The following is a 14104-nucleotide window of genomic DNA, read 5'->3' as shown; positions in this document are numbered from 1 at the left end:
AAATTCAAACTTAACTAAATTTACAAGTCCAAGGATGTAATCGGAACCGAGTGGGACAGGAAGCAGGTGCGGATAATATGGTTACCTATCGAATACAAAGTTACAGTGGATAGATAGATGTTCTACTTTCGCTTCTACCTGGCCTGCACTGCTGGAGCCATATTGCACGTAAAGATGATACAATTTCCCTATAATAGACCGGTTCAAACGTAAACAATGTGTTTCAACAGAGTGGGGGTTCCTTTACTGCACGGCGCAGTCCGACGATGGAAGTCACCGTCACTGGTGCAGTCGGGGAAGGATATGGACGATTAACGCAAAAACTGTCGTCCATCGAACGATGGCTGTGCTTGCTCCTGTAAAAGTGTGTACAAAACAAAGATGGGTTTGAAATTTTAAACTAGAAGCCTTTTGAAGAAATTTCTCTTTTCTTATCTTTGTTCATGCACAGTTATAGGAAACTAACTTTAGTTTGTTTGTAAAATATGCTTACCGTTTACACCCGCTCCATCGTCAACCGATCTGTCCCGATTGGATTTGTTTTCACTGGACTTGTGCTCGGAACGATCTACCTGATTGTAATCCGATTGGAAACGGATCCCTAGACGAATAGAAAAGTAAATCGTTTCTAAGTACATTGGAACGACCTTTTTCAGGCTTTTTTTTGCAACACAAACTCTTAGTGCAATAATGCATTTGATACCATAACCATCAGCTTACCTTTGTCAAAGTGGTTTATCGTCATTGTAGACAGACCGAATGGAGATTCGTACACTCTGGTCGATGCAATCGTCGTTGTAATTGTTTCCGTCGTCGATGGTGGTATCGTTGTGGGAGGACTTGAAGCTGTGGAGAAGAAAAGAAATCAATTTTACTATCTTTTAAAACTGTAAGAAAGGTATAATATTTGTTTGTTGTTGTCATAAACAAAGTGTAGTATATTTATAAAAACTCTCGTTGACTAATAATTTGACGCTTCATGTCCCCAAACATGACCACAAGTCTCGGCGGGGGAACACTTAAGCGTGCCCATAAAACATCCGATGACCCAATCGGGAACTCGTAAAATTATTCCCCATAATCGTAAACATTAGTACCGATTTATTCTATTACCTTCTATTTCCACTTGCAAAATCATTAGCACTGGACCAGCCCTTGCTGTACATCCATCATTTCCGTTCCTCGAGGATACGATTGTTCCTGCACGGCCGATAATCTCTCGCTCCACAGCAACCGTCCCGATTAAAGACTGCTCGAGAAGCTCGAAACAATACTCGCCTATCGCTGTACTTCGGTATCAGTGGAATCATTTTTCTTTGCCGCAAGGCCCTTCCCATCTCGTCAACGGATGAGGGGATAAATAATTCCCGCTCCGATCGCGAACGACAGTGTGTTGATAAGTTTTATTTCTCCACTTGATTGATGTCGTAAAGTGTGTTAACAAATTTTCGTCGGAATAAAACTTGGTCACGATTAAACTGGCTGGTTGTTGAGGGTAATAAATGAGAATCTTAGGAAAATTAGCAAAGGAAAACCCGACTAAAGCAACCAAGAAACGGGCGAGCAGAGAATATGAGTTTTTCTTAAGTTAAGTTGAATTAAACACTAAACACCGATTTACAATTTAGATCGACAACAAGTTTTGTTACATGGAATACGAAAAACATTATATAGTGAAGAAAACATCTTAAAGAAAATCCAATTCAAAGCAGAAGGATGAGTTTAAAATAATATAAAAGAACCCCTTTTGTCTAACTCGTTTTTGCTGCCAATTGGAAGCGAGAAGTTTGTCCTTTCTCTGCCAATAGCACCGAATGCAAACATTAAACATTCTACACTTAGCAGTGCTAGCACTCGTCGTCCGCTCGTCACGCATTGCCAGCAGCTCGTCATCAACGGTCACGTTCGGCAAAGGTGGCTCGGTGTCGCAGAATGTTTGTGTGACTTTGGCAACCGTCTGGCGCTCCCGGAGCGAGGCAGAAGACGTGCAAATGAAATCAAACCCCCAACCGGAAAGCCGAATCCCCGGCCCAAACAAACGCTCCACCGACCCGTTTCCCGCAAAACCGGGTCGGTCGCCATACAAGCTTCTAGAACGGAAGCGTTCCGAAGGCCAACGTTAGCTCGTCGTTTGAGATCTTCATTGCCCGGGATTGGCTGGCTGTTGTTTCTGTGACAACGGATCCAATCTGTGGCCAAGTGGCTGGGAAAACACACTGGGAAAACACATCCACGTTACATGTGCTTGTCATCGGTGTACAATAACACCCTGTTGTCTTGGAGTGACACCCGACCGGGCGTCGGTGAGGGTGGCAAAAGCCAGAAAGTAAGCTTGGCTTAGCTCCTTTACGCTACCACTTGCATGATGGTCGTCCACACCGACCCTTTGCCGAGCTGGAAATGCAACAAGTTGCACCTGGACTTGTTTTCCTCAAGCGCATTGGCTAGCGATTTCTTGTCCGGTATTATGTTTGGCAGCTGGTCGTGTTGTATTTTAATATTCTTGTGAGCTTTACAGCAATAAATTCGTTCCATGTTGAGTTGATATTTCAAAGCTAGATTTAGAAACAGTCTGCACAAGCTTAAATTAATCTGTTTACTTACAGTACAGCCGAATGTTTCCCTCGTTTTCGCCGCGCGGATTCTTGGCGATGCATTTGTACATTCCGTAGTCGCTGTGTTGAACATCGGCTATATGCAGTCGCATTATCGACCGGTAGGACGGTGAATCCGAAACTGTATCGGTTCTGTTTGAAATAAGAAAACATGAAACATTAATCGTGCAGATTTCTGGCCGTAAAACAAAAAGTCTATACTGGATCGAATGTTTATGACTGGGTTTTCCTTTTGCATCGAAGATACTTACTTGTACTTCTGGAAGTCGTGAATCATCTGATCGTTGTCCCTCGTCCAGTAGTTCAGTGAGGTAGGGTGAGCTTCGACGACGCACTCCAGTGTTACGTTGTAGCCGATCGGAATGCCAACGAGCTGGTGAGGTATTGATATCATCGGAGGAACTGCAGTTAAGGAGAGAAAAACAACGATGCAAATTGAGAAACGGATTAGATTTTTCCAGCAGCAACATGCTTCATTTGGTACAGGGACGCTCAGGTGCACATGATTTGATCACGCCGATATGGTAGGCCATGGCCACAGTTCGCGGTACACATACTCACAGTCAACACTGACTTTAATGCGCTTGGAAACACTCGGCGGCACACCGTTGAAGGCGATGCACAGGTACGCGCCCATATCGTGCCGGGACACTTTCGACAGCGTCAGGGTGTCGCCTTCCCATTCGACGACTGCTGCTGAGCAATTGATATGGGAAAAGTGGAGAGGAAAAAAAACGTTGGTAAGTTTATCAATTTGCAGCAGACACGAAGGCACAGCGTTCGAATCAACTCGTGAAACAGTGTGCACGCATTCACCCACAGCAACTTACCACTGTTATTGCGCGAGACGGCAATTTTGGAGCTGTTGTCACGTCTCCACTTTATCGCTGGCGCTGGACTTCCGGTGGCCTTGCAGCGTAACGTCACGTTGGCACCTTCGCGCACGATCACATCACTCGACGAAACTGAATCGTCGATGTTCGGTGGCACTACGAGAAAAGTGAAACGAAAGTTCATAAGTGATATGTAAAGTTCTTCTCTTTGCAAATGTTTGCTTCGACGGGAGAAGTGTGCGATCGTCTTTTGAATCCTTCTAATCTACCGCAACTCCATGAACAAACAGCCAAGTTCACTTTCCGAACCGGAAAAGCCAGTAAGAGGACTTTTCACCCACCGGGTTTTGATCTTTATGACGAACAAATCTCTTTAAGCGTTCAATTACTCCGCAAAGCCGTGTCGCTTAAACCGTTTCCCGGACCTCTGACCACCGTGCATTTACATTAGGTGCGAAGTTATGGCAAGTTTCTGATTCGGCTCTTTTCTACCTTCTTTTCCTTTCGCTTCCACTGCAGGGAAGAAAAATGTTTCTCGAAAACGGCTACCGCACGAACGGAGTGAAAATCATACGAACCATGTCTCCGGCCATATCGAACTCATAAATAATGCAAATTATCTAAAATCAGTTTTCCACCACCGACCGAACTAAACGCCAGCCACAGCAAGCCATGGGAGAGAGAGAGGGAGTGAGAGAGAGGTAGGGATGGTTTGGCCAGATAATCGGAAAATTCGACGCTCACGTCCGTGGGCTAAGCATGATGGAATATCTACCGTAAAGAATTTGGCAGCAGCGAGCGGGACGGAATATCGCCGGTATGGATAATTCAGTCACCAGCACACTTTTTCCCATCTTGATTTTTCCTCTCGCCCCCTCTTCCAGGCCAGGAGTGCATTATGGTTATTCAAATCATGAATGTGATTTCTGTGGATGTGACATTTAATTTACGACAAAATCCCACTTTTTCTCACTTCTTTCCCACTTCGAACCGCCGTGTACGCTTGGAAACTTTTGACGCTGCTTATTTCTCAAGTTTTCTTTTTTCTCTGCACAGTTTTCGTACACTCTTGTCGCGGTCTCGTTCGGATCACTTCATTTGAACTTCCTCCGAAAGTGAGGGCGTGAAAATGACCTCCGATGATGGATTTGCACGTTACTTCGAGCCTACTTTGATGGTTTTGAAGCTTGAAGCAAAAAGCCTGTGTCCCGAATGGTGTACGGAAATTGTAAGTATGAATGGAAATCTTATTTGTGTGTCAAACAAACTCATTCGTAGTTTTTGTGTGACCAGTGATGGATTTTTCTTTCGTTTTTGTTTGTTCAATGTAAAATATCATTTGGCATGACGAAAAACTTTTCTTGCGTAGTTTGACTGAGTTTTGTCGATTTTGCAATGTGGTTAATGGTTTTTTAGAATCTTTTTCATTTCATTTGGCAAACAAAAATCTATCACATTCTATTTTCAAAGGTGAAAAATAACCAAGAAATCCCTTCTGCTGCTTTGTACACAAAAGTGAGCTTCTAATGGCTATCAGCACAATAAGAAACTGAATGATAAAGGACAGTGAAGGCCATTCCAAAGGAAAACTAAACTTGGTGTGGCCTCTTCTGGACGGCCGCTATGGTAAGCATCAGCTGCTTCAAACAAACCGCCTGGCATTCAAATCCACCGAATCGAAGAGAAAGAATGTCGAAATGAACCGGATAAATCTTCCCATTCATCGGAATCGGAGCGCGCATCGGGCGGGCGGTTTCCAATTTTAGGCCAAAGACAAAACTATTTCCTTATTCCGCGCTCGTTCTTAATCAAAACTTATGAAATCATAATAAAAATAATTGCAAGCGAAAGAAACACACCGACATCGGAAGGGTGTCCGCCAGACGGCGGGGAAAAGCAACCATAAAGAAAGGTGGACCAAGATGAGAAAATGCTTCCTCCCCCCCCACCCCAGTTGGGGGCCGCCATTGATTAAACCCGACGGAACGGAGCGTGAAAATGTTGGTGCTAAACGTGCCGAAGAATCGGGTCGGGTGCGCGGGGGAAGAAGTTGGGCACGACGGAATGAACATTTGTCATGGGTTTGACTGGTTTTCGCAAGCCACCGGGTGGCAGTGAAAATGGAAAACAAAAGATAGTGGAAAGTCTTGATGCGGAATTGGTTTCAGCTTCTTCTTCCCGCCGGAGAACCACTTTCGCTCGCAGCTAGAGATTGTAGGTAAATTTAAGATTTATGTTTCGGTGGGTAAATCAGTGCACGTGAACTAGCCTTTAAGGATACGAAATACAGTGAAGGTAGAGTTCGAAAAACAAAGGAAACTATCCAACATTTTTAATGAAGTATTGGAACTAGTAGATGGATTTCGTTTAATCATTTGCTAGTTCGATTTTTATCTCTTATTTTTCTGATCAAAAAGTCTCTTAAATGTAATTAAAAAAACACGTTCAAAACTAATGCCATTAAGTCTTTGAAAAGAGTCCCATCAATTTCCCTTGACATAAACTACCTTCACCGAAACTCAACGCTTTGGTCGGATAATCGAGTCAAGCCTGTAAAGAGGGCTTTCCAGAAGCAATCTCCGCTTTTCAACCCAACATTTGCACCACATCCACTCGAGGTCTTCACACGTCCGGTGCTTGCGTTTTTCGGAAGCCGCTCACTAGTTCGTCAGCTTAATCACTGTCGCTCTACGATTGACTCGTCGGCTTCCGGCCCGGAGCCCGTAATTGAATTAACGTTCTGATAAATCGACAGTAAATGATGAATATATGATAGGCACCGTTTTGTCAATCACCAGCCAGCCAAGTGTGGCAAGGTGCATATGTGTGCATATTAAATTATGCCAGGCGTTGACTATTAAACCATCACCCGTCACTATCGCAACCGGGGAAAACCATCGGGAAGTCTGCGTGTTCCGCTACCGAACCTAGTTCGATCAACCTCCTGCTGCTGGCGCGTGGAGAGGAGTCGATGTTTTGGGCTCGGCATCCTTAACCACAAACGCGGAAGAAGGGCGTTATGGAGTGGGGCAACAGGCCGATCCCCACTTCCTCAACCGGATGGATGTAAATATGACGAATGATGAATAGACGATGTGTCACCGGCAGCCAATTAAGCCCTTCTGCGAACGTCGGCCCGAGCGACAAGCGGCGTCTGATTTCGGACGGACGGACTGTTGATTCGGACCGGAGTGATCGATCCGTGCGCGCAACAAGTGTTTGCTGGAAAGTGTAGGGCTTTGGTTTGGAAATTATGCAGCTCGAGCGGGCAAGGACAATCGGGAGGGGGGATGCACGGAGGAGAACGAATGGGACCAGGATATTGCCTATTTCCTGCCACAGGCTGATGGACAATATTAAAAGTGGTGACAATTTTGTCGAACGGGATGCTGCAATTACTGTGGGATTTTTATTGGATTTTCTGTTAGTTTCAAGGTGCGGAACAGTGTTTCGAATGTGGGAAAACTAACCGAGAGGAAATTCATTGTCACGGGTTTGTCAGCTAGTTTGGGGGAATCAAAAGTGCTTTAAAAGCTATGGAAAGTTTAAATTTATCTCTAATGCTTTTAAATATGTTAGGATTATCTAAACTAAATGTTCAGAAACAGCTTAAATTAAGTTAAAATAAAATAGTTTTTCGATTTTGCTAGTATTGAAATGTACTATGAACGATTCATTGTGTTGCGAGAAGGAAGGAATTGATTTCAAGTATCGTAAAATCTTTAACCAGTGTTCAAACTCGACCTTATTCGGATTTGCTTCAACTTTTCGAGTAATCATTCATAACAATTATTATTTTTGCACTCAAAGCCAACTTACCCACAACGTGCAAATATCCGAACTGCGTTTTTGCCGTCACCGTGTTGATCTGGCACATGTAGCGTCCCTTGTCCTCCTCCTGCACGTTGGTTATATGCAGGAACCACGTTTTGTGCTTGTCGTGCTTATCGTGCGTGACGCTGATCCGTGGGTTTCGCGTGATGACATGATTGTGCACCGTCAGGATGGCCGACTGCTCGAAGTGCATCCAAGCGACCTGTGGATTATATCAAACACAATTACTTTTCGAGCCCAAGGTAACAGCTTCCTAAAGTAACATTTTGATTTATAATAAACTGTATAAAAACCTCATCTGCTTAAAGGCAGTATGTGTTATGTATTAAATTTCGATCCATTTATTGCTCAATTTTTCAATCAAATCAATCAATCGAAAACCCTTTCCTCGACGCAAAGCATACGTCCCGTGTTCAATATCTTAACCGTCGTCAAACCCTGCGATGCCTTTTCTTCTCGAGAGGTGTCAAGGATCTGGAGAAAGGATGCTAATCGAATGTAAACATGACCTCCTTCGTACCGGCCGGGTCGTGCCGGTTTTGGCCAATATTTGTCATAAACAATGATGCCTGCAGACATAAATTTCCCTCCACCAGGTCCGCACCCGTCAAACGGAAGGTTACCGTGGTGGGAGGGAGGGAGAAAGAAAAGGCCGGTCCAGCATTAAATCACGGCCTCTTGAAATCCACGGCTCGCCCGAGGTTTCGACCGTGTTGTTTCGAGCGACTTTACAGCATTCTCCGGCAGCCACCAATGTGTGTGTGTGTTGTCCAGCCGGAATTTTGTGTTTCCCATCGCCGTGCTTCAGCTCGTGTGCAAAAGGTTCCGTAATGACAATCCGGCGCGGATGAACAGGAAGGAAGGGTCACTTTATGGGACTTGCAGTAGATACGCGGACAGTCGGACCGTTTCCGAGCCGGGTGTCTGCACCGGCAAGCTACATACCGGACGGATAAAAGACCTCTGCAATGGCTTGGCTTGGGACTACTGTGCGGCAAATTAGCTCATCCGAATGGGCCATAAGCGGGCCGGGAAATGTCCTTTTAATTGAAACCCGCCAGAATCCCTTCGGGTGTTCCCTGCGTTTTGAGGAAGGAAAACCGGAGCACGGAAAAACGTGTAAACATATGCTAGACTTGGCCTACGGCCTCTACGTTCCGGGGCTGCGGAACGTAAGTTTTCCCTCGCACGCCACGGCCCAACTTTAGGGCGGCCTGAAAATGGTGTAATTTAAATAAAACAAACATTACCGGCTGGGATCGAGCCAAGTGCTTCGTGCACTCGATAATTTTGAGCGTTTGAAGCAGAGCACAAAAGGATGAAAAAGGGACATCTCATTCCGGAATTGCCGAAGTTTTATACGTCCATCTAGTCCTTTTATACGTCTACGTAAATGTTTTTTTCGATAAAAGTGCATATGCATTGGAAACTTCATACGATGCAGAGTGAGACTCTTAAAGAGTAAAGTAAAGCATCGAATGTTTTGTGTTTTAACAAAAAAGGAATTTCTCAAAAATAAAATGAAATTGAAAATGTGTTGTATTCTATCATACAACTCTTCTTAGATATTCACACATTTTTTATAATTTATGAAACACGGTCGCTGTATTGCACTTCTACATGTCGCACCCATCTAACATAACCGCAATGAGCCGTGATCTTGCATAAGCGATCCACTATTGGCATCCCAAGGGCTACAAAAAATGTCCCATCCAACAGGCCATTTCACCGAACGATGGTATCCACCGCTTGCACGTAACCCAAACAACGATTAAACAGTTCCAGCGTTCGAAACAAGCATCGTTCGCTCCTTTGTCTACCTCCATCTCACTTCAACGCTACCATAATTAATAAAGGGAGCTTTAAAATTAAACTAATTTCAAACTGAGTCAACAAAACAGCCAACGTCATTTTCCTCCCATTATCGCTTTTGTCGACCTTTATTGTTTACACCACCGGGGGGGGGGGGGGGGGGGGGGGGGGGGGGGGGGGGGGGAGGAGCAACCTCCGGCGACGGGCGGGCGGAAGGGGAACGAGAACGGGATGGTTTCCGATGTGCTAAGCTTCTTTTATGGTCACCCGAAGCCATTGGGTGTTCGCATGGGACGGCTTTCCACGGCGAAGCGTTTTCATTTTGGCCATTTTTTTGTCGCAATCTGGTTCGAGCCTCAGTGTGGTGTCAATTTGAACGAAAATTTTTTAAAACGAAAACAGTTGGACAGTGGGAAAAATCTGATTAGGTTGAAGTTCTATAATTTTTTAATAAATTTATTAGTTGTTAAAATAATGTGATTATTACACCAGACATAGAAATACATTTCAACAAACGTAGCATAACATTTGTGCTTTTCTCCTAATTTCATCCTGAAGATAATCTATTCTATATCAAATTAAATTTTTTTGGTTTAATAAAATCGCTACCAGATTCCAAAACAAAAAAATCATGGTCATAGGGCACCAAAGAGCAAGGTGTCACTAAATTCAACGTATGTAAGGTACCGTACACCTCCAAAGGTCCCAAGGTCCTTACTGTGGGGAAAACATGCCTTATCACGACCGTACCGTGCTGCAATCTCCAAACCGAAGGCGAAAGCACCACAAACTCCCACTTTTTTTTTCCTTTTTTTATTTTCATTTCCCACACCCACACACCAGCATGGCGGCAACCGAAAGTTGAATGGTCGGCCCCGTTAAAATCGGAAGCGTGCGGAAGGCACAGCTGTATTTTTGATGAATTATGCTCTCTTTAGCCGCTTGTGAGGAAAGGCGAGGTATTGCAACAACCTTGCGCAGTGAATAAAAGACCGTGTTAAACTGCGCGCTGGAAGCTGCTGCTGTTCTACGATAATTTTATTCAAAACGGCTGCCCACAGCATTTGTCTTGGGTGAGGAAGAAAGCCACGTGTAAACGGTACTGTTCATTGTTATGAAGGATAATCAAAGAAATGCGATTCATTGTACATAAGCTGTTAGCGAAGAAAGTACAGCGATAAAGAATACCTTTTGTTTGGATTATTGCAATTATTTGAATTTTTTTAGCAAATTCATCCGTATTCATAAATACCAGGAAAAAGGTAAGATCAAATGAATAAATACAGCCAAGTTCATAAAACATCACACCAATAAATTAGGCAGTTGTAAAATTTTCAAATTTTCCTTTTTTTAAACTCTTTTCTGGATCGTTTGATGATTGTTCTATATTTTGGATTGAACTTTAAATTTATTAAAAAACTTTAAAATCCCTGTACTTCAATTTTACCCAGCATTAAACAATAAACTTTAAATTTTAACCATATCATTCAAACTAAGTAATTCAGATCGAACACAACTCCTTGCATTAAATTTGCAGTTAAAAGGTCGTCAAACAGACATAATCAAAGGTGTAAGGAAGCGCTTGCCAAACTTCAACACCACCACAAACTAATCGATTTCATAACTGTAAAAAGACCAGAAAATACGACCAAATTTGTCCCGACACAAGGTCCATCCACACACACACACTTGACCGAAAACTAACTCGAGTGCTCCGAGTTCGATCTTTGGCCGTTCATAATTTATATCCTATGCCCTCTTAACCTCGAACCATTCACCGGTAACGAGCGCATCCGGGTGGTGGAAAACCGACGGGAACGGGCCTTTGGCCATGGGAGAGGAGGTGTAAACATTCCTTACTTCTCAATCGGAGAAGCTGGGCGCCTCAACCACCATCCACGTGGTGCAAAAACTTCCATATCTGCTAATCTGCCAGCATCGATGGCGACGCACGAGACAGCCGTTTCGAAATGTCCTGCAAATCGAATGCGGAAGCGAATTTTCCAACATTTTCTCCTTCGACTCAGCACAAAACCCGCCCCGCCGAACGTCGTCGGGTCTGGTCTCCGAAGAAGTTAAACGTAGACGAGCGCGCGGTTTTGAACCCGGTCCAGTTCCAAATGCCATCCCAACACTCGCCCCACCCAAACCCCTGGAACGCCACCGCGAGTAGGGGAAATCCATTACATCAGTCTAGCCGAAAAATGTGTGCTGCGAAAATTTCGTAAACAAACCTATAAATCGTCTCGACTGATGCTGGCGGGAAGGGTGAGGTGTCTTCTGGGTGACGCAAGGCAAGGACGGGAAGGAATTTATCTGGGAACCGTGAAATCAGGACAATCGGGAACTCCCCTACCGCACAATCGGAATCCCGGTACGGGAGTGTGCGTTGGAAGGCGTTGGAGAGAAAAACGACAAACTTTTCTCAATGGAATCGAATCGGGAAAGGGAAGAGAATGTGATACTAAAGGACGAACGATTCGTCATAAGGAGGTCAAATTGAAGCAGGTAAAAATGGACTTACAGTGAACTATGAACCAGGGAACTTTTTTATATAAACAAAATAAGAGGGCAAAATAAGGACTAAACAAGTCTAAATTTGTATTTAATGAAAGAAAAGGAATAGTATTTTTCGATTTCATGTAAACTAAACTGATTTCAACTTTTTTTTTCTAACCTTCCCTTATAAATCGTAACAACTACATCTTCCTCTACCACACTTACCTTATACGAGCCGAGATTTTTCACCGAACATGCCAGTTTCACGTTTCGTCCTGCCGGTACGGTAATATTTTCTATAACATCGGTGAACTCCGGATCCTCCAGAACGGCTGCAAATGAAAACAAGAAAAGGAAAAACATTGGAAAATGTTGCGGGAATTGGAAAACACGTCATTTGGAGCACGTCACTTTTCCTTTTCTCGACCGCCCATGCCGATACATAAATATGTTACGTTGCAGAATCCCGATGGCGCACCGGGAACGTGTTGATTTGTCTGACATTTGTTGCTCCAAATGTTACCACATGTTTGACGTCGCTGTCAGTAGGACGAAGTTCCGGCAGGAGCTTTCTATTCGAGGTTACCTGTGCCCGGATCTCTTCGATGGTGTGTCTGTGTGTGTGTGGGGGGTCTACGGTTCATCATAATCGACAGGATCCGGAGCAGAGTTAACATTGAGTTTGACAGAAGCGCAGCATAAAATAACGCCAACTACGGTCCGGATTGATTCTGGAGGCTTGTCAGCGAAGGTGCTTTTGTGAAGGCGCTTTTCCGAGTTGGTGTTATGAAAGGAACATCCTTCTGCTCGATCCGTTTCACAACCGGCACGTTGTTGAACCCAAGGTACGGTGAAAATCAGCACGACCAAATGAAAGCAAACGGACCAGGTCCTGTATCTCATCACGAGCGCTGAGTTGAATTATCTTCCATTACCTTGTTTCATTACGATCGACGCTGACCATCTCCGGTCGGGTGCCCTGTTAGTCGACGAAATAAAACGCACCCATCTTTAAGGCATGTAATGTGGAAAATCCCGACCGAAGAGAAACTTTGCCACACATTCCACAAGCAGAGCGCGAGCTGAGGATGTTTCCTGTAAGCCCACTTTTGTCAGCCATTCCAGCCTTCTCGCATTCGACACCGCCGTCACCGAACAGATGACTTTTCTAGAAATTAGTTTTTCACCGTCCGTCAGCTCGTGAGGCCCGGATTAATGCACTCTCCGGCTGGCGAGGTGGCCAGTAGCACCGGATAATTTTTGCTTTGTTTTGTTATTCCGGTCACGTCAGACACATTTTTTTGTTTCCTTTACTTTTGTGAAATTGCTCGTCTCATCCTGTGCAGAAAAAGATGGACTGACTTTTCCGACGATTTCTAGTAAAATGGCTCGATGAGCGAAGGTTTCAGCAAATGGTTAGAATTTTGGTATTGTGTTTTGTGTGATGCTCATTTATCTTAGTTTTTGAGGAAATTTTAATTGCTAATTAGTATGATTTAGAACTACCGTAAAGACTTGAAACGAATCAATGAAATATAAAAAAATCAACCTTAGTTTGAAGAAAATATTTAAGTATAAACTGTATAGAAAGACAGGCTTCTGGAGAGTTTTTAATTCGACCAATCTTACCCTCGCAACAGTCTCCGAATACTAATCTGTCAAACCTGTTTCCCGCTTCGAACCCGATTCCGTTTACGGCTACCCGGCTCCGAAGTTTCTCCTTGAGCGACAATTTTCCGCAACACTTCCACTCGGGTCTCGGACCGGAATGATAAAAGTTCACTTTCAATCGAAACCGATAATGTCGCTTGAACGACGAACGACGGCCGCCCTCGGTGGTGGAAAACTCCCTGCGCTCGAGCCGGCCCGGTGAAAGGTGAAATCCGTGGCACGTAATCGCAAGGATGCTGAATGAAAGGATACAATTGTAATTCAATTAAGCTTGATACTGAAATGGTGATTCAACCTAATTTCGATTCTTTCAAGTCCACGAGTCGAGGGAAACGGGCCAAAGCAACGGGTGGTAGCGGGCGCTTTGAAAGGAAAGTTACACACACACACCACCGGCAACATACGGACCAGTGCATCCTTCGGCCGAAGGATAGCGTCCCGTGTCGCCAGTGTCACGGCGAGTTTTTCGCATTCGAGTGTATTTATCTTCTGCTCTCCAATGCGCTGAACCCGCAAGTCCGGCCGAATGTGAAACCAATCTGGTGCTGTCCTTCCGGCGGCGCGCGATAAGAGGGTTTGGGTTACGTATTTTCTTTTAATATTCCGGAAATGTCGACAGTCGAAGTAAATAAAATTAAAGGCTGCAGACATTCCTTCCCACACCCGTTCGGAGCCGTTAGTGGGAGCCTTTTTAGCGATTTGGAATGCGACACTCGCCTCCGCAAAAGAAAAGAACGATCTCGGAAGGGCTAAAGGGCGTGAGGGGCGGAGATGGCGTAGGTATTCGGGTGTACAAAGCACACACACACAAACGACTCAAACCCAGCTCAGGAGCAACTG

At 44.4% G+C, this 14104-nt stretch overlaps 1 protein-coding gene across 1 annotated transcript in view; it reads right to left on the bottom strand.

Annotated features, from left to right (window-relative positions):
- Positions 1–279: 279 nt before the first annotated feature.
- LOC131261906 (lachesin-like) overlaps positions 280–14104 on the bottom strand; it is a 37437-nt gene continuing 23612 nt past the window's right edge. Inside the window, exons 2-10 of the mRNA XM_058263763.1 lie at positions 11819–11925; positions 7268–7484; positions 3446–3604; positions 3177–3308; positions 2867–3017; positions 2605–2747; positions 721–846; positions 494–601; positions 280–356 (exon numbers count right to left, since the gene is read on the bottom strand). Coding sequence (XP_058119746.1) covers positions 280–356; positions 494–601; positions 721–846; positions 2605–2747; positions 2867–3017; positions 3177–3308; positions 3446–3604; positions 7268–7484; positions 11819–11925 — 1220 coding nt within the window. The remainder of the gene's footprint in view (positions 357–493; positions 602–720; positions 847–2604; positions 2748–2866; positions 3018–3176; positions 3309–3445; positions 3605–7267; positions 7485–11818; positions 11926–14104) is intronic.

Source organism: Anopheles coustani, chromosome 2 (genome assembly GCF_943734705.1).
Source record: "Anopheles coustani chromosome 2, idAnoCousDA_361_x.2, whole genome shotgun sequence".
Classification (NCBI taxonomy): domain Eukaryota; kingdom Metazoa; phylum Arthropoda; class Insecta; order Diptera; family Culicidae; genus Anopheles; species Anopheles coustani.
This window is presented reverse-complemented; position numbering and strand designations above follow the sequence as displayed.